This window comes from Scardinius erythrophthalmus (genome assembly GCF_964197995.2).
Source record: "Scardinius erythrophthalmus genome assembly, chromosome: 19".
Lineage (NCBI taxonomy): Eukaryota > Metazoa > Chordata > Actinopteri > Cypriniformes > Leuciscidae > Scardinius > Scardinius erythrophthalmus.
This window is the reverse complement of record NC_138239.1, coordinates 7,195,886-7,220,104: the sequence shown is the minus strand read 5'-3', so window position 1 is coordinate 7,220,104 and position 24,219 is coordinate 7,195,886. Positions and strand designations below refer to the sequence as shown.

Genomic DNA, 24,219 nt, shown 5'->3' with positions numbered 1-24,219 from the left:
CTTTGCTTTCTCTCTCAAAAGTATTGCGTTCCCCTGAAAAATTCAGCTTTCACTCACAAAAACATTGAAATGGTGTTTTTCCTCCAGTGTCGTATAATTGTTTTGTGAGCAAATGCAAACGTATTGCAATATATCATTTTTTTCCCCAATCTCATATTTTTCAATCACCATTATGACATATATAAACTAAATAGATTTTTCTATTACATCTATCTATCTATCTATCTATCTATCTATCTATCTATCTATCTATCTATCTATCTATCTATCTATCTATCTATCTATCTATCTATCTATCTATCTATCTATCTATCTATCTATCTATCTATCTATCTATCTATCTATCTATCTATCTAAATTCAACTCAAGGAACTGAATTGGAATTTAAAAGGCATTCTCAGTTCATTCTGAATGGCAAACAACATTGCAATTCAAAGCCAAAAATGGCTGAAATTTCAGAAAATTAACACATTTACAACTCTAATACCATAAGCATTTAATCTGAACAGGGTAAAATAGCATTCGAAATGGGAAGTTTTTGGTTAGAATATGTCTTTAGAAACTGTTTTGTAACATTGTCTATTGCACCATTTCAGGGTGTAAATGAGCTATTTGAAGTAGAAGACCATTTGAATTCTCATAACAGTCATCAAAGCGTTGATAGAGAATAGATGTGTTGGAGTAAAAAGAAGTTTTCATCAGTCCGCCTCGATCTTGGGTGGTCCGTTCAAGCATCTTTATGTGATATAATGCTATCAAGATAATTCATGTGACTCATTAAAGATCTACAGTGACTGTGTAAGGAAGTGAGGTGATTCAGACAGAGCTGCGTCTCTTGGAGAAGAGCCTGAACGGTGAGATGTTTCTCAGGTCAGCAGACACAGTGCTAATGGCCGAGCAGCGTTGAGGGTAACACACGCAGCCCGTGGGGCCGGGCTCGAAAAAGTGGTGGGGCGACACGTCTCCTTGCTCCATTAGCGCATCAGTGAAGGACATATCCTGCGGGAGGATCACCATATTCTCTCGGCTTTTGTACCACAGGCAGGAGCACACGGTCTGGAAGTGAAGCACCTCGGCGTAGACGCTCTTCAGCCCTCGTCTTTTGTCTCGTCCCACGGCGGCTGGGCTCGGAGGGTCCGGACGCCGCAGAACCGGACCTATCTGTTGATCTTTGGAGAGCATGGCCCTCTGCGCCGCGTCTCTTCTCTCGTCCTCGGTGTTCATCGTCATGAACCGTAGCACCACTAGATTGAGGAAAGCACCAATTACTGTGAGGCCCATCAGGATATAGACAAAACTAAAGGCCACGTAATGAGGGTCGTTTTGGAGAGCGTTGTCCTTCTGCAGGGCTACGTAGTCCCCGAAACCGATGGTGGTGAGGGTGATGAAGCAGTAGTAGAAGGCGTGGAAAAAGGTCCAACCTTCATAGTGGGAGAAGGCAGCTGCTCCTACGCACAAGGTGCTGACGCAGGAGAAGAAGCCGATGATCACCATGTTGGCCATGGAGACTTCCGGCCTCCGCAGGCCCATGCATTTCTTGGCTTTGTGCAACAGGAACCGGACGAAGGTGTTGATGCGTTCGCCCAGGCTCTGGAACATCACCAGGGTGAGGGGGATGCCCAGAAGCGCATACCCCATGCAGAACGCTTTCCCAGCATCCGTACTGGGGGCGGCATGGCCATAACCTTGGGAAAGAGAGCAGGGAAAGATAATTGATTTAAAGATTCAACATTTTCATGGAAGACTTGATGTTGTATGTTTAGATGTTTGTAGACCTACAGATCCTGCATCGAATGGAATGGACATCACATGATTTGTGGTTTGAACCAATACAATTTTATGTTTTTATAATATGGGTAATGTTCCTGATCAACCAACCACAATGAATATATGACCCCTTACTTAGTCTGGAATACATTCCCCGCTCAACAACACAACTCAATGCTTAAAGGGATAGTTCAGTCATTAATTCTGTCATTAATTACTCATGTCTTTCCAAACCCGTAAGACTTTAGTTCATCTCCGAAACTCAAATGAAAATCTTTCTGATGAAATCTGATGTCCCTCCGTTGACAGCTACCAGTTTGACGCTTAAAAAACGTCTTGAGAGATTGTAAAACTAATCCATATGAATTGAGTGCTTTAGTGCAAATTTTCAATCAAGACAATAAAGATATAGATTGCACAGCATGTTAGCTTGCTTATTTTGCTAAAAAGCACGATCTTTGCATGATCAGCTGAGTCCACATGGTAACAAAAAACTATGCTTTTAACCACAGGTCGAGAGCTGTAGTTCCAACCACACAACTTTGCGATGCCATTTGTGAATGTTCGTATGGTTTCAGGAAACACAGAATCAGTGAACTACGTTGGTAATGGCGGAACTTGCAATTATAGTTGGCAAACTATGCTTTGGGAAACGCACCACTTATTGGGCTTCAAGCATCACAATAAAGATAAAGATATAGTTCTAAAAAAAATTCTAAATATAAATGAATAGCAGAGTTCACACCACAACTATAACGATAACAGCATAGAGAAACAATATCATTTGAATCAATTTCAGAACGTTGTTTTTTTGCAGCTGATGAACAATAAAATCACTGACAGCCAATCAGAATCCATCCTGCTTTCAGAGCTCGAGCATTTAAAGCATTTTCATTTTAATTTATGTTCATGGTAGTGTCATCAACTTGCACCCATTATAATCCTGATAGTATCAAGTGATAATATTCAAAATAAATTTAAAGATCTTTCAGAATTGTAGAACACAGGTTAGTCAAGACCATACCAGAGAATGTCAATAGGTCTTTGGTTCCACTGAGTGTGAGATTTACTGGCTCAATTCAGCCTTGCAGAGAAAAGCATAAGTGCTCTTTAGTGGTGTATGTCAGCTAAACAACCTCATTAAAACATCTGAATCATTTAAAGAGGTAAACAGGCCAGTCAATATCTTCACGGTTTGTAACTGGCCAGAGTAATCAGGCTATTCATCAGACGCACACCCCCCACATTTATTTGTACTGGATGTTCTTTAACTTTCTGTAAATATTATTACTGATGTTCATTGTACTTAGCCATCGCAATGGTATGATGATGCTGTAAACTCCCCAATGAGGGCAGACTAATATGGTATTGGCATTGGTATACCAAAAAGAGTCACGAATCAAGTTTTCAACAAGCAAATTATGAAGTTAAAATGAATGAAGAATTTAACATTTCAGAATCTCTTTTATTTATTTATTTATTTATTTATTTTGGACAAAGGCTGATTTTGTACCCATAAATTAGGTAATACATTTGTTTAAATTGAAATAATCAGCATGTTCTGCTGAGAATGACTATAGGCTACTTTTTTTATGTGCATGAACAAATAATAACCATAATTCCCAAACTAACTTAATGTTAAATGATTTATGTAAATATCTTCATCTGACCTTATCCAAACCCTACAGTCCATGTGAATCAATCCTTAACCCTATAACCTAATAAAAACTGACATGGTAACCCACAAATGGTAACCCGATTATATTCAAGACAAAAAATGATTACATTTGTCATGACGGATTTGAAAATATAAAAGTAGGCCTATGATTATTTGTACAATATATAATCTTTTCCAATAGCAGAAGCCATTTTTAATCTGATACTAAAAAGCTATTAAAGAGCCTTTCAAACAAAACATGAGGGTTAAAGAGAAATAAAATAAACATTGGCCTGTACTATTTAGCTTTATTATCGTTCGAACAGGCAATGCAACGTAATTGTCTTCAGCTAGTGAAAACGCAGAGAGAAAACTGACATAACATACATTAGCATTTTGAAGGGTGCTCTTCCAAAAATAACCCATGACCATTTTTGAACTAATCCACCGGAAGCAATGACGAAATCCTCATGAACTGTAACACAGGATTAAGCACTTCAGTGATGACTGTATTGAGTCGAATTATGATATGTGTTAACTAAGCAATTTTAACGAGTACATGTCACGAAGATTGAATTTTGCTGAATTTCGCACACAGTAAAATGTTGATTTTACGTTTAAAAACTGTCAGCTGCAGTTGTCAGGAATTTTCCGTTGAAAGTATAGTTTACAGGATGGCATTTTGGTGATTGTATATTTTAGATTCCCCATAGCTATATGATTACATTAGCCTACCTAATATTATTACTCTTATGAGAAAATATTTTCAATGGAAAAACCAAACAATGACTTTAAGTCCATCGAAACTTTCCTCAAAATAAAACAGGATGCTATAAGTAACTAAATAACCAAATTAGAGTTTTATTGGAGGGAACTGTCCCTTTTCACATGCATAAGGCGATTCATAATTTTCATTTTTGAAAATTAAACATTTGTTTTTGCATAAAAGTATAAAAAGTACAAAAGATTTTAAAGCTGAATGGCATATAGTTTAGGAAACTATAACAGACCTTCTTAACAAATTAAGTTAATCAGATAGAACTGAAAAATAATTACCTATGGTCGTTATCACAGTGATGGCAAAATAAAAAGACCCGGCGAACCTCCACTGGACTCCGGCTTTGTGAGGCTTCAGAAGCAACACGACCTTTTCAATCTGTTCAAAGTCAAGCCCGGTGAGATTATATTTATACATAAGTAGAATTTTTCGGTAGTCGAGCTTGCCCTTCTGGGTTTTCTCTTGCTTTGACTCGAGAGCATCGAAGACTCCCGCTCCAATGAGTAAATAGGACAAAGTGCAGATAATTAAGGCGAGTGTCCGCAGGTTTTGCCTCTTCATCTTCTCATAGTCGCTCCAACATATCCCTCAGTTTTCGAAGCTCCGGTCCGGGCATGGGAACTTTCCTGATTCATGGCTTGTCATAACTCCCTTGCACCCCTTGGCAGCAATAACCCAACTGAGGGTCTCCTGAAAAAGTGGCCACAGGGGACCGCTATTAAAAGAAGTCGTGTTTAGTGGGAGCTGTTCTTTCAGCACCACCCCCAGGGACTGATACACACACTCCTTATAAGGTCATTTGTTCCCTCCATTTACAGTATGAAGGGAGGTTTGCGCGTTATCGATCATATTACATTGTAATTCTTAAAGGGGCTATATGTTTAGACAGCGTCCTTTTTACATATGTTACATGTACTTACCATAATAATAACAACAACAACAACAGTAAATTATGCATAATTACATGCAACTAACCCTCAACCAAATCCTAATCCTACCCTAACCCTATAGTAAGTATAGTTGCTTAATATTACTTTGAAGTTAAATATATAATTAAACTGTTACAATGACACCTTAAAATAAAGTGTAACCAGAATTTTCATGTAATCGATTTTTGTATTTCCAGTGTGTGACCAGCTTGTAAGGAGACTTAAAAAACGAGACCTTCCCCGACTTCCTAGTTTATGAAACCCTGTAGACTGATATTTCTGAGAAGGACTCGGGACGGTTTTGCCGGGAAAATCCAAAGGATGTGGCGTTAACTCGCGCTCCCGAGAGCCTCTCTTCCGCTCTATGACACATGAATGCTAGGCTACACAATGTTCAGGAGGATAATGTCAAAAGAGCCATTCTGTAATGTTAAGGTGTCATGCAAAGAAAAGGGATTAATTCAAACTATAGTCTCAAATAGTCAGATCTATAGTACTATATATAGTCTCAAACATACTTTATATTCAAACTATCATAACAGAGTTTATTTTTTTTTAATTTACAGAGATTTTTTTATAATAATTACCTCATCTTTGTTTGGACATGATGCCAGTGAATTGCAGAACTTGTGCAAATATTATCCTCATAGTTATGATCAGATGCTTTCTTTACAGTTTTCTCGCCGCTGTAATTTTTGTCTAGATGTTCGCTAACAATAGGCTTTATCGCTGCAAATGTATTTCCAACTTATTGTTATTTGTAAGCAAAGTAGTTGTGAATATCGGGGCACTGAATCAAGTTCAGTCTGTATATTATGTGACCGAGTGTGAGCACGAGCAATAAGGTACTTGCTGCAGTTCACATAACAGCCACTCGTGTCGCTAATTACAAGGGTTTTTAAATTCTACATGTAGCCCCTTTAATTACTGAATGTGTCACTTTTAGGATTACTAATGTGATAACATGATGTGCAATATAGAAAATGTAATGTAAAGTGTCGCCTCTTCCTTTACATGAAAAAATAAATAAAAAAAAATTTTATTTAAAAAAAAAAAACAAGCTTTAAACCTGGGAATCTTATTACATTAGTAATTATCTCCAATAATAAAAAAGAAATATTCATAAACCGATGTGTTTGCTTTTTCAAGAAAAAAAAAAAAAAACCTAAATAAACTGTTCCTACTTTCAGTGAAAATCATTGTCTAATGGAAGATTTTTATAGGAGGTTTTCAGGGAACTAAACCAGTGTAGCTAATGATCGCTAAAACATTTTCCAATGGAACACAGTAATCCAGACCCCTTGCATGTTCGATGACCCTTTGCATATTTCAACAAATGGTTTCCAGGCTTCATAAATTGTTGTCTAGCAACATAATTAACGCTCTAGTCCTTGAGTAAATATCAGTGGTCCTTTGTGGGTTCAAGCAGGCGCACCTTTGCATAACAATTTGCCTTTAACAGCCTCTCTGCGCATCAGTGCAAATGAAACTGTAGTTCTTTTAACGGTCACAGCATAAGGAAATCTGGTTAAACATACAATGCAAACCTTTCTGCTATTCTGAACAATTCCGCTATCAAGACATTGTGCTGCTGTCTCTGTCAAAAAAAAAATCCTAGATTGCATTTTTTTCTTCAAAAAACATTTTGCCACAGACCTTCGCCAAAACAAGTGAAAAACATGTTTAACCATGCATTTTTCGTCCCACAGTAACTACACAGAAGAAGTCATTCAAATCAATTTCATATTTTTATTTCAAAATATTACATAGAAAATCCAATTTACTATGCAGCATTTAATTAATCAAAATCTGTTAAAACATTGACTTGTTTGTTATGGCCACTATTTGATCTCATCCATGTTTTAGATAATTATCTACAATCCTTACATTATATTTACGCTTTTTTTCCAGTTTGTTTATTTGTTCTTTTCAAACATAAAAACTCCTTTTTGTGAGGAAGTGATGTGTTTCATGACACATAAAGATCTTAAGTTAGCCACATTAAAAAGGTTCCCATAAAAGATGACATGATTTCTCAAGACAAAGCCTTTGGCACAATTAGCATAAATAGGATCTCAAGAGTGTTCTCAAGGCAAACTTTAAAACATACACATCATTTTAGTGCCTTGAATGAGTATGTTGTCCATATTTGTCCAAAAAAAAAAAGTTACTGTACTTGTGTGTACAGTAGTGTGTAGTGTGTAAATAACCCAGTCATTTTAAATGGCAAATACAAAGTGAGACCATTTATGATTAGATAAATTCACCCTTGAACAGCAACACATGAGCAGAGCGCTGCTGGTGCTCGAGCTTTACTGGAGAATTGATCGGCCATTACAAGGCTTCAAACTCATCTATTCTCTGCTTGGTGTTGCCCATGCGGATCTGACGAAGCGTCTTGTACTTGTCCCTCCCGGCTTTTACGTTTTCATTGTGCAGAATGTCGTTCTGAGTCTTCATAGAGTTATCGCGGGCATCGGCCAGCTCAGAGCTCAGGGCCTAAAAAAAATTTAAGATACAGTTAATCACAGTGTAAATACCAAACAAAGACAATTGAAATAGAATATTCGGATTCATAGCAGTGGCGTAACTGAACGAATGGTACGTACTGAACTGAAATCGGTGATTTGAGATCAGTGCAACTGAACGAAACATGTTGTTCGCGAATGAACCGAATAAACGTGCCATGTTGTTCATATAAAACTGTATGAATGAAGCATGTCTTTTATGAACAGCCTAAAATAATATAAAATAATAAGGCTTGTAATTGTAAATAAATTGTAAATCAATGTACTGTAGTGTTTTTAGCGGAATCTGTTGAATCAATAATACTCAAAAAACACTCACCTAGTAGTGTATGATGTAAACTACAGATTCAACTGATTTGAATCACTGAATGAATCAAATTCCCCACTACAAGTCAGTGTTATGCAAGTATATAGTATGTAGTATGTGAACAAATTGAAAAAAGGATAAGACTTTCATGTTTCATTCATGAACAAAGAATTTCCTGAATGAATGATAGTCAAATTTTATTGATTTAATCAAAATCTCATGTATTTAAATAAACTGAAAAAAAATGTACCACAACAATGTAACCTTCAGATATAGATACTAAACAAACCAGTGAATGAATCTGAATCTGTTTTTAGGTGTTCAAAGATTCACTAAATCACTGATATCAATCAAAATCACAACTACAAGTAAGTTGTATGTGTGTTTGTGAACAAACTGAAAAAAGTATAATAAGGCATGTTTCCTTTGTGTTTTTGAACAAATCTCTTAAACGAATGAAAAAAAGTCCAGAACCTCCAGAAACAGTTACTAAACAAATCAATGAGGAATCAGGATCTGTTTTAAGGTGTTTTTCAGAATCAGAATTTGATGAAAGATTGGGATGAATCCCCATTATTGCTACTAATGCATTCAGAATTATGTCTGAGGAAAGGTGATACGCAAGTTACCATGAGCTGTTTCTGCACACGTTCGTTCTTCTCTGCCTCTGTGATGCGCTCCTCCTCATTGCGGTGGTCCTCTATGCCCTCCACAGGCAACTCAGCACTGTAGGTGCTGTTGTTCTCCTCGTGATCATCATGATCGTTCTCCAAGGGCTCCATCATGGCCCGGGCAGCCATTGGGGCAGCCATGGGGGCAGCAGTTACAGGGGATGACATAACATGCTGCAACTCCTCACGGGTCTTTTCCAGATCACCCTGAACCTCTTTGGCCTGATAGAAGTGGAGAGGTCAGTTTTAAGGAGAAGAATTTAACCATATTTCAACGATAATATACTGTTCAAAACTCACCCTGTTCTGCCATTCATTGGCTTCCTCTTCCTTGACTCTCCTGGCTTCCTCAAGCAAGACAATCTTAGCAGTGAACTCAGCCAGCTCTGCTGCCTTTTAAGGGAAACCGAAGGGTAAATCTTTCTTTAATTCACTATAGATAAACAAATAAGTCTGCCCCATTACACAAACTGTCACAGAATATGCTAGTGTCACTGTTTAAGGTGTGTTTTGTGTGTGTAAAACTGTCCCCAGCATACCAGCTGTTCCTGATTTTTCATCTGATCCTCAGCTTTCCTGGCCAGCTCTTCTTTAGCCATCAGTGCCGCCTGTCTCTCAGCCTCCAAACGCGCTGCCTCCTCCTCCACCCGCCGCCTCTCTTCCTCCAATATCCGTGCCCTCTCAAACTGCTCTCTCAGATCTGAACAATACCCAAAATCATCCAGAAGGGGGCAGCAGCCACTCAATTATACAATATCATTTATTGCAAGTGTGTGCCAAGTAGGGTGGTCACAGGATTTTGTATAATATGCAATATACACTGTCTGGCCAAAAAAAAGTCGCAGGCTGTTTGGCTTTAAATAGGCAAATGCTTAGGAGTCTATAATTGGATCAGTATTGCAGTGATTATTATGTTTCTAGCATGTTATATGTTTGGCAACAGTTCTTCTAACCCTAATTGATGGAGTGTGTAGCTTTTCGTTTCTTAAACAATCATGTATGAATACACATCATGGCCATATTCCAGGATGACAATGTCAAGGTTCATCAGGCTCAAATTGTGAAAGAATGGTTGTGAGGAGCATGAAGAATCATTTTCACACGTGAATCGGCTCCTCTGAGTCCAGACCTTAAAATTCATTAAAAGTCTTTGGGATGTGCTGGAGGAGACTTTACAGAGTGTTTGACTCTTGCACTGTCAATACAAGATCTTGACCAAAAAACGCTACACCTCTTGATGGAAATAAATGTTGTGATGTTATTTATATCAAGTGATGCATACATTTTTGGTCAAGATCTTGTATTGACAATGCAAGAGTCCAGCACTCTGTAAAGTCTACTGAAGTCTAATAATATATGAGATCAGACATCTAGTGAAATATTCTTACCTCTCTCAACCTTTTTGGTCTGCTCTTCAAACTGGAAAAGCTTCAACATCATCTCTTGCTTCTCTTTCTCCACCATCTCTTTTTCTTTCTCTATTGCCTCCCTTTTCTTCTTCTCATTCTCTAGCTGGGCTCTGGGGAAAAAAAAAAACAGGTAGCAAACACACTTAGGGTCACATTTACTAACAGCTTGCTCCAGCACAAACCGTCTTTTGCCGCTAAAAAACAAAGTTAGAGTATTTACTAAAATTTAGCACTGAAAAGGCGTGGATAGGGTTATTTTTGCGGCTGGCCTTATTGCATGTGCATTTGAAGGAGTATTTATGGGAGGAGAGTACTTAAATAAATTATGCAAGGTGATTTACTAAGGTTTGCGCTCGTCAATTTACTGGTATTAGCGTCATTATTTACCGCTCAAAAAAAGCATTTCTTAAACCAGATGTCTTTGCGCTGCTCTTGTGTTGCTCATTATGATCCGGCTGTGTCTGTGTTCTTTAATTTGTGCGTTGTCAGTAGATCACGTGCAGAACTTTCATCTCCCATCGGCGCTTTTATGGGATTGCGCTAATTTGCCCTGTTTAGTAAATCTGGCCCAAAATATACTCTCAATGCAAAAAGAAAAACCTTTGAGAAAAAAATTAAATCAATAAATATTTTATTAAATTAACTTTTTTTGTGGCCAACATTAGTGATGCTCTGGCCTGAGCTTCCTGATGTCTTGCTGTGATCACAGGGCAGCGGTTCACTGCTATATGATGACGCACTCTGGGCACTGAACACTGTGTCCTCACCTCTCCATCTGTCTCTGGTGTTTCTCATCTCTGGCTTGTGCCTTCATCTGCTGCACTTCAATGGTATCAGGTTTCCTGCGTTGCATGTAAAGTTCATGGTTTCCCATGCACAGGTGCAGGATGCGCTTGTTAATACGTAAACGAGATGCATAGAACACAAAGTCCTGCAAAAACAAGAGAGAAAGAACAGAATGTGACACATTTAATGTCATATGCACAAGTAATTGGGCAAATATTTTATAACCGGCCTTCTTGAATGATTAAAAAACATATAAAAAATGCAATTCTGTACATATGACTTGAATATAGACCTACTTCTTTTATGAAGAGACTGTTTTTAATTTCTTCTGAATTACAATTCATTTAGATATATTTTGGATGCATAACATGAAAAATATCAGGGAAGGGGGTTCAAATGTCCTGATATCGTAAAACAGAAAACAAGTAAAAGAAAAATATTTTAAAAAACTTTTCTTATAATTTTGATCAAGGAAATTACGTTATTAATTAGATGGTTACACCACATGACATTTATCATTAAGTCATAAAATTTAAGCTTTGAAAATGTTATTAAAGTTTTAAAACCATATGAAACCAACATGAATCCAAAGAGTTCATTTCTAAAAACTTGCCAGATGTATTTTAAATGATTTTTAAAAGATTTTTCCTTTCTTCACCTTCGATACTCTAATTTCAGGGGAGAAAAGATGAAATAATGTATGCAAAGACTTACAGGAGCCTTTTTGTCAATGGGTTTGATTATGAACTTCTTGTCGCTGAATGAGATGTTCCTTATTTCACTCCAAGGAAATCCAATCTTTGGAGTCAGCCTAAGCAATGAAGAACAGACCAAATGTATTTCATGTATTGAATAATTATATGAATAATTATTCATGTACGTGTCAGGGTTTGGTTTAGGGTTAGCTGCAAGTAATTATGCATAATATACTGTTTTTACTACTGTAAGCACATGTACCGTAACAAAGCGTTACCTCTTTTTATGTGTTTGTCAACAAACATTACAAAAATCTCAAACTTTGAGGTACATTAGTCCTTGAGTGCATTGACCCCTCAATAATAAGCAGCAGGCATTGATGTTGACTGGTCTGGCTTGTTGTGGGGTTGAACGGTCACTCGGCAGGTCATTAACCACACAGTCATGGCACACTGACCCCAATATCCCCAACTAACATTTCTAAATAATCAGATCTTGCTTACAAAGCTTACCTGTCTTCTTTTTCATAAATGTTAAGTCCCAACGCATCCACGCCTAACCACAGGTCTGTTCCTTTCTTGTTCTTGATGTCAAAATAGTTGACGCCATACATCTCCAAATCCTGTGAGATCTTTAGATACTCCTGCATGGCATCTTCCCTAGTGATACAGAATTCAAAGAAATGATAAACTTGTGGAGCGATATGTATGCGAGCTGAATGGGAACATATAGGTAAAACTCACTTGAGGATTCCTCTGTGCTCCTCATGCCAAATCTGGATCCTCTCCTCCCATTGCTCTTTAGACAGTTTGTGCTGGTCAAACACTCTGTAAACACAGAATATCAAAATTACATGCGTGTTCTGAGTATTATTGCTACTAAACTGTTTGTGTTTAATTCTCCATCATCATGCACTTACTACAGCCACAGATCCTGACAATTGTAAACAAGTTAATATGAAATTCTGGTAATTTGTGTCAGTTTTGTTTGAGATCCAAACAAAGTCGAAGTGATTTTACAAATATTTACACACTATGGTAAATTCAAGGGGGTACTTTTTTGGGGGGGATAAACTTTAAATAATTAAGTTAGTAACTAACAGATTTAAATTCTTCCCAACATTTTATGTTTTTTTTTACAAGGTTAACTTTAAGTCAGGTGGACCCAGTCAGTGAACGTGATTTCACCAAGTACAACATGTTTCTGGATCTTTGTTTATCCTGGAACAACATTTCAATCAACCAATCAGATTTGAGGGACAAGTTTACTCTCATGTGTGGCCGTATCAATCACACAATGAAGGAGATTACACAGAAAAAACTTTAATTTCAATTAAACTAGCAAAGATCGCAGAATAACAAATTTAACACAACCACACAAATGTAAACAAGAACCGACAAGGGACGAAACATAACAGGGAGCATAAATACAAGGAGAACATAATGACAGACAGGTGATGTAACCATAGGACCAAATGAGGGCATAATCATAAACGAAGGAAACCGAAAATTAAAGGGGCTTTCGCAATGGGTAGTTCTATGAACTAGCCACCAGGGTGGTTCCCTGAGAACGAATGGTTCCTTTAGGAACATTTTCCTGGTTGCATTCGCACCGCTAGTAGAAACTCTGAAGTGACGTAAGCTGTGGTTGTTGTTGTGACTTTTATTTTGACGGCGCGGCGGACCTTTATTTTGACGACGCTGAGAACGCCAGAGCACACAGGTCTCGCATTCTCCGTGTTCATTAGTTTACGATCTGTCTAATACATTATTAGATAGAACTGTTATGCATAGAAAGTAGACAGTGTATGAAAAGGTATCAGCGTATGCCATGTGGTTGATGTCCAGTGTTGCTAGCTGAGCAGAAATACATAATCATGTTTAGCTTGGTCCCCTTTCTCTTTAGCGTAAAGGCTAAGAGGCCCATCTATCACTGTTTTCCATGTTTCTAGAGTTAGTTTGTGGAGTGAATATAAAGGCTATAATCTGTGTGTTTACATAGCTTTTTTAAATGGCGGGTGCTGGTGTTTGGCGTGCGTTCGGCCAATCAGCGTACACTAATGTCACGGGGAGTTCCTATAGTGCTGGTTTAGACCCAATTCTGAAGTAGGAGCTAAATAAGTTCCTCCAAAAGGAGTTCCTAGAACTAAAATTGTTCCTAGTTCCTGAGGTGCGAACACGCCAAAATCCGGGTACTTCCGCCAATAGTTCTAGGAACTATGAAAAGGTTTCTCCAGTGCGAAAGCCCCTAAACAGAGCAGGGAAACAGGAACTATCAGAAACAAAACAGAACATCAAAATAAGAGTTCATAACCTTGACATTTACAGTTTCTGTCAAGTTTAGGCTTACAACCAGGGTTAGGTGCTTCTACATCAGTGTTATTCACCTATCATTCCCTCTGATTTTAGGGATAACTGGGTAGGGTTAGGTTTAGGTGCAGGGATAGGGTTAGGACTACATTTTCAGACAGGAATGTTGTTCCAGGATCAACAAAATATCCAGTAACATGACTTACATGGCAAAATCACATTGACCGTGTTTAATGTAAATCTTATTTAAGTCATTTCAACTCGCTGAATCATTAGAATGCACTGGATTCATGTTTTTGAGCAGTTTCCCCCCTCACCTCTGAGGCAGAAGCCTCTCAGACGACAGATATCGAGCTTTTTGGGATTCTAGTGAGTAGTCTCCGAACTTGGCCTGTACAGCATATGAGGCCAATAGCACTGCTGTCTCTGGGGGGCAGTAGATCTCATCGCTCAAGATGCCTTCCTTCACTTGCAGGAAGAAAAGCTTTTTTGTGATGTCCTGAATCAGTTCCTCAGACACGTCCTCAGGGTAGTGCTTGGCCCGAAACTTAAACTGCAGAGGGTTTTCTTGCTTTACCTCTTGAGAGGACACCTATGAAATCAGAATGAAGAATGATTGTTAGTTTGTGGAGCCTCTAAAGGAACATGGTGACGGGGAAATAAATGAGATGGGAGGAATTTTTTTTTAAAATGAATGCTTTCAAATCTTTTGCATTCCCCCAAGAAACTTTGCGATGAATGGAAATAATATGAGGTGGTAGTTAAGAAGTATATTTCAAAATATTTATGTTTGCTTGCAAAACCTTTGCATCCCCTCTACACACAGAGTGATTGTTAACATTCAGAGTAAATGACTATATATCAATGTTCAGTTCTAGATGCCATGAGACAATGCAGATATTTCAGTGACTCAGCTATTGATTTAATATATTATTTTTCTTATTTTCCCCATTGTTGAGCAATAATCAAAGTTCTACATCACCAGCATGACTAGTGACTTGACTTCTCTAACAGGAATCCTGTAGTGGTCAATGTTTAACTAGCAATCTACACCTATGGTTTTGTCTACTGGGCTGCTAGAACACAACATTTGTGATAATTATTACTTTATGATGATATGTATATTAGGTGCTTGTATGTACAATAAATATGGCAACTCTACAAAATATGGGTTAACTGGAATGAACATTTCAAGAGTGAAAATTTGAACTGTTGTTCTAAAACCTGAACTTTATTAACTTAATCAAATGTGTCATGTTGCAAGTATACAGTCCTGTCAAAAGCAAAGGCAATCACATGTCAGAAAGTCAGCCTGTAGTAAATGTAAGAGTAGTAAAAGAGTAGTAAAATAACAATTATATTCCCCACCCATATAGCTAACACATTCTCAGTGTTTTTTAGCACATTCCTATGCTGTTGTTAGGATGTTTGCTAGGGTTTTTTGGGTAGTTTCTGTTGTGGTCACAAAAGTGACCCAAGTCAAGAGAGCCCACCCCCAAATCTCTCTGATATTTTAATCTGTAGATTTGGATTGGGTGCCTGTAAGTCTATGGGATTCTTTTGCCTTTCCGTGAGTCTACTCTGCTCTGATTGGTCAAACGGCCCAGGCTGTTGTGATTGGTCTACCGTGTCGGAAATGAAACACCCATTACCACATCTGAATTTCAGCTCTAGTTCTTCCTCAGCACTTGATAAACAGCGACACGAACAGTAACGATTCCATTGTTTTTTTCCTGTATCAATTCAGGCACAAGTCCTCATCGTTTTGAAATGCATGCAAAGTGGATTCGCAGCTCTGAAAACAGCGTCTTCTCGACATGTCGACAACCACAGTGTTTGAGGACGGGGCAAAGTAGACCAGTTCACGGGCAGCCAATGAAGACCATAGGCTGGCATTATGCAGATTTGTTACACTGTTACATTGTTGCAATTGTTGCAATTCAGAATCGATTATTTATTTTAGGAGACAATAACTTTACTTTGAACTTTCAAACTTTGCAGACCTTTTACATTCACAAACAGCAACATTACACTAAAAGGTAATACGGTATTCAAAAAAGCATAATGGGGCACTTCAACATGTTATTAATTTATTATTAACATTAATCCAAGCATTGTGACTACTAAGCATTTATTGTCTAACAACATGGTGCAAATACGGTTTCAAATACAATATATTTTCTGTATAAAATCAAAAAGACCTTTTTGTCCAGTTTCAGCCATGTCAGAAAGCCTTTGGTGTCCGTGTACTGCAGACCAAAGTACCAAACCTCACGCAAACCCACCGTCTTAACCACCTGAATACATGAACACAGAAGATAAAATTCAACCAGTTACATGTGTGACTAACACAATGACAAATGTAAACAAATTGTGATATTGATTCCTATGACGTAAATTTAAAACATAATACCTAATCACCAAGATAAACAAGCATGACCTTATGTTGGATGTCAAACAATGGGAGAGTCTCTGTTCTGAGAAGATTAGAATAGGAACTCTACAATGAGAGTTCATGCTATCAACAGGGAGGGAAACTACCAACCAACCCACCCTCTTATCAGTTAGGTGTGTACAAATAGGCAGAGACGGTGTCCACCACCTATATTCCATATACAGTCCTGTCATATCATACCTCACCAATCACCATATACCAAGGTAGTCCCGCATTACTAATCTCAATGGTATCTAAAAAATGATTTACACCCATTGACTATAGTCATAAGCATGAATTCGGGTGTGTCTCTAAGGTAACAAAAATGTTTTTGCAATTATAGCTACAAAGCTTTGTTACAAAAATAGTTTTTTTTTAAGTGTACAAGTCATTACAAGTTTATGAGTCATTGTGATAAAACAAAAGTAGTGCATTTCCCTAGTAGGAAATAATATGAAAGTATTACTTATGCAAGTGCATATAAATATCATCTTGGTAGGAGATTTTCATAGTTTGGTGAGGTGCTCTAATTAAAAATAAAAAAGTCCCATTAGTTTTCCCATAAAGTTATTTTCCCAGCATGCAATGAGAAACTACAAAAATGTTTCATCATCTGTATAAGTGGATGCAATTTACTCTTTAGCTTAAAAACACATTTAAGTAGTAATTCCTCACATGCCTCCTCAAGCTTTAAAAAAAAAACTATCAAGAAGATTTCAGGAGCCGCTGCTTTACCTGCTCAAAGAGCTGCTTGCCTGTTGTAACTGACTGGATTGCAAATTCCAGCTCGGCATCCATCGTGGTGACACGGACGTTGATCTGCACAGAACCAACAAAAGTGAGTGTTTTTTTCATTGTCATTGTATCAAGAACTGGAATAAATTAAAGCAGGGTATTGTTGGTATTTGTAAAATATTAAATGTACCATTACAACAGAACAAAAAATTTGTTTTAATTTATTACACCTGAATTACATAACACCATTGTCATATCAGATATTTAAAATCACATAAGTCAGAACATCAACCATCAGAAGCATGTTAACTATAATCATGGAATATTATGTCATTCTACAAAGCCACAGGCAATAAAGCCTTATGACAGATATGCATTATGTAATATCTTCAAGAGAACTGACATCTTTAGATGGTTAAAACAGATCCAACGAACATTAGGTGTGACATTACTAATCTGGGGATACTATAATATACACTGCCCAGTTCGAACTTTAAAAAAAATTATGTATCGCTTAATGGAAATAACATCACAACATTTATTTCCATCAAGAGGTGTATTCATTTTTGGTCAAGATCTTGTATTGACAGTGCAAGAGTCCAGGACTCTGTAAAGTCTCCTCCAGCACATCCAAATTTAAATCCAAAAACAGCTACTTCTTTTTTTTTGGCCATGCAGTGTATTTTACAGTTTATGAGATTTAGTTTTTTACTTCACAAAGTAGACATTAAAACAAAATGCCTTGCAAACATGTAATCTACTTAAACTGATAAAGTAACAAGACATACAACTAAAAATCTGTTTCTAGAAGAGATTCCATGACTTCCATGGTGACAATCTCTTGTCCAAGGTCATGTTTCAGTCCAGCACACTTTACACAAGCTTTCATAACGACCCGGTGAACCTTGACAGAGCCTTACAAGTACTGTCAAAGTTACACAACCTTTATGCGAACTACTCTAGAGCTATAAAGATAAACCCTTCAAACTTGTGCAACAAATGTTAGCAAAGTTATTTTCAGACTCATTAACATTTAAGTTCAACGCTTACTTCCTGTTATTAGTTCCTATTCGCAAAGCATAAATAAAAGACCTTCATATATCTAGAATTAGTGCACATTTAGTGGCTCTAATCACGAGAAAAGTTCAAGCAATAATACTCACACTGCAATAACCATTACACCCTGGTGTTAGTATTAAGCCACATCAGCAAGTAAATGATCTGCATGTTTTGGCCACCTACTGTAGAACTATTGGTTAATTGCTGACAATACAAAGTTGCAACAATTTTTACCACTTTAAACTCTATGTGTTGTGCAAAACCACTAATGGTACAGTAGAAAGTATAACTAATTTTAATGAAAATAATCGATGGTATATGAATTATATAAAAGCTATATAAAACTGGTAATTCATAGTAACCATGTCACAAAGATTTGGGGTTAGTAAGATAAGTAAGTCTCTTATGCTCCTCAAGGCTGTATTTATTTGATAAAAAATACAGTAAAAACAGAAATATTATGAAATAGTATTACAATTTAAAATAACTGTTTTCTATTTTTAAATATGTTTAAATGTAATTTATTCCTGTGATGCAAATCTGAATTTCCTTCGGTGTCACATGATCCTTCAGAAATCATTCTATGCTGATTTGTTGCTCAAGAAACATTTCTTATTATCAATATTGAAAATAGCTGTGCTGCTTAATATTTCTGTGGAAACAGTGATACAATTGTTTCAGGATTTTTTAATAAAAATAGAAAGACTTATAGAAAGTTCAGTGTTTATTTAAAATACAAATATTTTGCAACATTATAAATGTCTTTACTATCACTTTTGATCAATTTAATGCATCCTTGCTGAATAAAAGCATTCATGGGAAAAGGAATTTCTTCTCTTTCACAGTAAAGTTTTTTTATTTTTAAAGTAATAATATAATTTACCTAATAATTTATGGTATAAAAACAATAAATCTGTGATTGTGTCTAAATTGTCAATGTTTTGGTATAATTCAAATTTGATGTAGTATGTTTCCAATCTGTTACTGTTGTGATATGAAGGCCTGGCTCGCAGTCTCCGCTCTAATTATTCCCAAAGGTGTTCTGTCGGGTTGAGGTCAGGACTCTGTGCAGGTCAGTCAAGTTCCTCCACACCAAACTCGCTCATCCATGTCTTTATGGACCTAGCTTTGTGCACTGGTGCGCAGTCGTGTTAGAACAGGAAGGGACCATCCCCAAATTGTTCCCACAAACTTGGGAGCATGAAATTGTCCAAATTGTCTTGGTATGCTGAAGAATTAAAAGTTCCTTTCTTTGGAAGGGACCAAGCCCAACCCCTGAAAAACAACCCCACACCATAATCCCCCCCCCCACCAAACTTTACAATGCAGTCAGGCAAGTACCGTTATCCTGGCAACTGCCAAACCCAGACTCGTCCATCGGATTGCCAGACAGAGAAGTGTGATTCGTTACTCCAGAGAACATCTGGAGTCCTTTGCATCCAACGCTTTGCATTGCACTTGGTGATGTAAGGCTTTGATGCAGCTGCTCGGCCATGGAAACCCATTGAACCCAAGCTCTCTACGCACTGTTCTTGAGCTAATCTGAAGGCCACACAAAGTTTGGAGGTCTGTAGCTATTGACTCTGCAGAAAGTTGGCGACTTCTGCCCACTGTGCGCCTCAGCATGCGCTGACCCCGCTCTGTGATTTTACTTGGCCTAACACTTTTTGGCTGAGTTGCTGTTGTTCCCAAATGCTTCCACTTTGTTATAATACCACTAACAGTTGACCGTGGAATATTTAGTGGTGAGGAAATCTCACGAATGGACTTATTGCACAGGTTGCAACCGATCACAGTACCACGCTTGAGTTCACTGAGCTCCTGAGAGAACTGTGGCCATGGAAGTGATTGGAATGATTTGGAGGGGTGTCCCGACACTTTTGTCAATATAGCATAACATAAAGTAACATAAAAGTTTGTGTGTATATATATATAATATGTGTGTGTAAATATATATTTTTATATTTATATATATACGTGTATGTGCTTGTCTGTATATATAAATTTGGCACATTTACACCAGTGCTCATGTCAATTATGCACTGTCCCTTTTCAAATAAAATAAAATAAACAAACATATCTCTCAGTTTTAGTTAGAAATCATGTACAATGATGTGAATAAAATTACAATAAAATAGTAGCACAAGGTGTTCAGTCTTCTGAGCATCACTATCAGTGTAACATAATGCAAATTAACCTTATCAGCAAGCCCTTAGATAAGGCACAATAGGCTGGCAGCTGTGTCAAAAGAGCTTAAATCACTGCTGTAACTAATATGGTATCTTTATATATGATATATATGAACTATACTACACACATAATACATTAGCACATATGTTTTCAGTAATCAAAAATCTTTTCATAAGTGGCAAACAAGCTGCTTATTATTGGCAGCTTCAGCCTCTCCGTATCCAAAGCAAATAAAAATTAATAATCTCAACGCCAGCATGGCAGGTATAATCTATAATCTTCAAAGCTTGTCCTCTCGGTTGGATTTGTCCTAGTAATGGAACAGACTGCATGAGTGCTGTTTAATCCAGCAGTCACCATCTCCATGAGCAACCATCAGAGCTAAACACGTTATCTAGCCGGAAGAAAGACGTCATAACACCTGCGTGTCTCATTTGCCTTGGAGGGTAAAGAGTACCTCACAAGACAGTGCTAACCCACTTCTCCTCAAATCACACACAAGTGTTTGTGCTCCACGTAGGTCTTATCTCAGATTAAATAAACGTATTTGGATAATTCATGGAAAATGGAAATAGACATTAACTTTCAGGTTCTAATGTATATGATGCTGGTCACCAGATTTCTTTTAAGCTGTTTAATCAGCTTTGCATCTCTAGTTTGTTTAAATGGTCTTGCAGTGTCCAAGTACAAAGAATTGACAAAGTACAGTCTCTCAATTCATATGAGTTTATGAAAACTGCATGCACAATAATTGCAGCTGGGGTTTAAAGTATGTCTGTGATAATCCTGGAAGGACTTTGTACGTTTCAAGCAGCGAGGGGACAATTTCAATTGAATTATCTTTTATAACAATTGTAATCTTTGATAATAGACTGTTCTTTATTGGCATCAATGGTTCATGAAGAACCTTAACAATAATGGAACTATGGAACTATAAAATATTCTTCACACTAAAAAAAAAAATGTTTTTTTGGGGAACCAAAAATGGTTCTTCTGTGGGATTATTGTGAAACCCCCCTTTTAGAACCGTTATTTCTAAGATATAATGGCAGATTTTTTATTTTAACCAAATATTTATTCATTTAATTCAATTATAATGTGATACTCAATGGGGACAAACTTGGGACTGCTGTATCTCCATATTTCTCTCAGAGAATTGTTGATAAGAAATCATAGCTTTTCCCGTTAAAATATACATTTCAACATTACCACAACTTGAAACGTGTGCAGAAAGATTCCACTCTTATACCACTAAAAGAGCCCTAATACTTACAAATAAATAAATATTAAAACCTTGATGAATAAGCTGGTTTATCAGTAACCTCTCAGCAATAATTAGTGACATCATATCCTGGTATTCAAATACTAAAGTCAAAAGTATGTTCACAGCAGCACATCTAGCTAATCTTTTACTTTTGCGGCATTCTGCGCCCATGAACACAGCATGAACTCATCCTCATTGTCTAAGTTTAGTTAATGAGTAAAGACTCATCTTACTCAAGCATGTTAACCATCAAATTCATAGTTAGTATCCTCCTAAAGTTTGAGGTGATAACAACACCTTTTGGAGATTAAATATAAAGATGATAATGTAATTTCAGGTATAACCACTAATCATAAGCATTAATAATATTACTCAACATTGGCCAACAATAATGAGGCAATATAGTAATAAATACCTTCTTTAACTTGAAAAAATATCCTGTCTTTCAACATTATGGATTCAGAACAGAGTACAAAAATATTGAATAAAATATCAAATAATCTTAAACTATTAAACTTTTTGTAATGTAATGAGTCTTTTTGACAGAGGCCTATTGAAAGTCACCGTAGATTAATACAAAACCCACTAAATAAGACAGAATTCAACATATTTATCAAGAATAAATATAAATTAGGATAGACATTGACATACTAGGCTACTTCATGCACAAAAATCATTGTGTAATAGGCAGTTTAACTTACATAATTGATCCCATTTATTGCACTGATATCTATTTTTGTTTTTAGGGGTGAATTCAGGTTGAGTGGGACACTTTTTGCCATTGAGATGATTGGGAAAAAGTGTCCAAACCTGAATTCACCCCTATGTAAACATTAACTTTATGTTTAATAAAAAAGAAAATAAATACTTACAGGCTTAGGCATCGTCAGGCTTGTATGGGGACCAACTGAAGAAAGAAACCAGAGGCGCGCGCTGGATCTTTAACAGTCTCTGTGCTCGCGACCGATCTGAACAGTGAACGCTAGAGACTCATTCCTGAGTCATTTTCGATAGATGGTGTCAAAGCCTCGCCCCAACGATTGCTAGTACGATAAGTTAGTTAGACCACTCGAGTTAAAGAGGTGCAACGGGTCTCTGCTTACCGCGCAGCTGCGGGTCCTGTAGGTTCGACCTTTGATCAGGCTCGCGCCCAGACGGCGACGCACGCACGCGCGCAGTGCGACAGAACAAGAGCACGTACAGTATGCGCTAATGCAGCCTTGCTGATTTCAACGAAAGGTTCTTGTCTCGGCGCTAACAATGATAAACGCTCTTTAACAGCTCACTGTTACATTACAGCATTAGCCCATATACTGTACACTGGGCGGAGAGATCATGGGTGCGGTTGAATCTACTGCAAAGGTGGATATCTGGGCAGTTCAGCTACTTTCTCTAGTCTATTAGTAGCCTAGAGGTAGGCTAATATGTAGTAGCCTCACACAACGTAGGCTATTTGAACACTTGAGACGTTGAACAGTGTTTGAATGTCACAAAATATCAAAAATGTTTGTTTTAAGTTATGTTTTAAATATCTGAGAAAATGTCTTCACTTAAAAATAAAGGTTCTTTATTGGCATCAGTGGTTCCATGAAGAAACTTTAAAATCCATGAAACCTTTCCATTACAAAAAAAAAGGTTCATTATAGTGAAAAAAGGTTCTTTAGATTATGATTATGTTCTTTACACTAAGAAAACAATACTTCTTTTAGGAACTGTTCACTGTGGTTAATTCTTTTGGGGACCAAAATGGTTCTTCTAAGGCAGGTGTTCTCAACTCTGGCCCTCGAGATCCACTTTCCAACAGAGTTCAGCTCCAACACTAATCAAACACACATGAACAAGCTAATCAAGGGGTGCGTCTCAATCAGCTCCCTAGTTCAAGTAGCCAGGGCACTGATCAGGGAGTTGGACATTTTAAGGGCTGTCTCAATCGCAAAATCCTTCCAGTGCTCTGAAACGTTTGCTTCCTAAAAAGTCCAACAATGTACCTTGAAAACCAGGGAGCATCGATGCTGTTCACTTAACAGAAATTCTGAAGTGTGAAACATATTGCAAACCAGCTCCCTACTACACGGGGTCAGCCCTATGTTCCTGCAGCCCTATGTTCCCACGGCCCTATGTTCCCACATTTCTAAGATTTTTTTTTTTACTGAAAATTTTGAAAATTAGGCCCTATGTTCCCACAGCCATATGTTCCCACAGTCCTATGTTCCCACAGTCCTATGTTCTCTCATTTAACTATGACCCTTTGAAGGGTAGGTTTTAGTGCTTGTGCTGGTACAGGGATAGCCCAATTACATCCCAGACAAGTCTCCCCCCTGTGAGGGGTAGGTTTTAGGTATGTCAAACAATCAAGCCTAATTCCCCCACGAAGGGTAGGTTTTAGTGCTTGTACTGGTACAGGGATAGCCCAATAACATCCCAGACAAGTCTCCCTCCTGTGAGGGGTAGGTTTTAGGTATGTCAAACAATCAAGCCTAATTCCCCCACGAAGGGTAGGTTTTAGTGCTTGTACTGGTACAGGGATAGCCCAATAACATCCCAGACAAGTCTCCTTCCTGTGAGGGGTAGGTTTAGGTATGTTAGGGTTAGGGTTAGGGCTGTGGGAACATAGGGCTGTGGGAACATAGACATGCTCCCCAATACACATCACAACACATGATAGATGTTTTTTTCAAATGCAAACCATTATTAAATTAT

The 24,219-nt window shown here is 37.5% G+C and overlaps 2 protein-coding genes across 2 annotated transcripts; both read right to left on the bottom strand.

Annotated features, from left to right (window-relative positions):
• Positions 1–816: 816 nt before the first annotated feature.
• On the bottom strand, positions 817–4,763 carry kcnk3b (potassium channel, subfamily K, member 3b; the record flags this gene model as incomplete). Its single annotated transcript, XM_081348076.1, has 2 exons — positions 817–1,685; positions 4,481–4,763. 2 exons carry the CDS (start codon positions 4,761–4,763, stop codon positions 817–819), a joined length of 1,152 nt encoding a protein of 383 aa, XP_081204202.1.
• A 2,093-nt stretch (positions 4,764–6,856) lies between these two features.
• On the bottom strand, positions 6,857–22,836 carry ezra (ezrin a). Its single transcript, XM_081394481.1, has 13 exons — positions 22,392–22,836; positions 17,007–17,090; positions 16,039–16,134; positions 14,155–14,429; positions 12,272–12,355; positions 12,041–12,187; positions 11,547–11,643; positions 10,814–10,977; positions 10,026–10,156; positions 9,177–9,337; positions 8,938–9,030; positions 8,596–8,859; positions 6,857–7,630 (listed from the first exon to the last, which is right to left on the bottom strand). Exons 1-13 carry the CDS (start codon positions 22,401–22,403, stop codon positions 7,466–7,468), a joined length of 1,773 nt encoding a protein of 590 aa, XP_081250607.1. The 5' UTR covers positions 22,404–22,836; the 3' UTR covers positions 6,857–7,465.
• Between the last annotated feature and the right edge of the window lie 1,383 nt (positions 22,837–24,219).

Excerpts from the sequence above, each read along its gene's own strand:
- ezra (XM_081394481.1), bottom strand. Across the intron at positions 16,135-17,006 it reads GCAAGCAGCTCTTTGAGCAG|GTGGTTAAGACGGTGGGTTT; the intron begins GTAAAGCAGCGG and ends TCATGTATTCAG. Across the intron at positions 12,356-14,154 it reads GAGAGGCTTCTGCCTCAGAG|AGTGTTTGACCAGCACAAAC; the intron begins GTGAGGGGGGAA and ends CTGTGTTTACAG.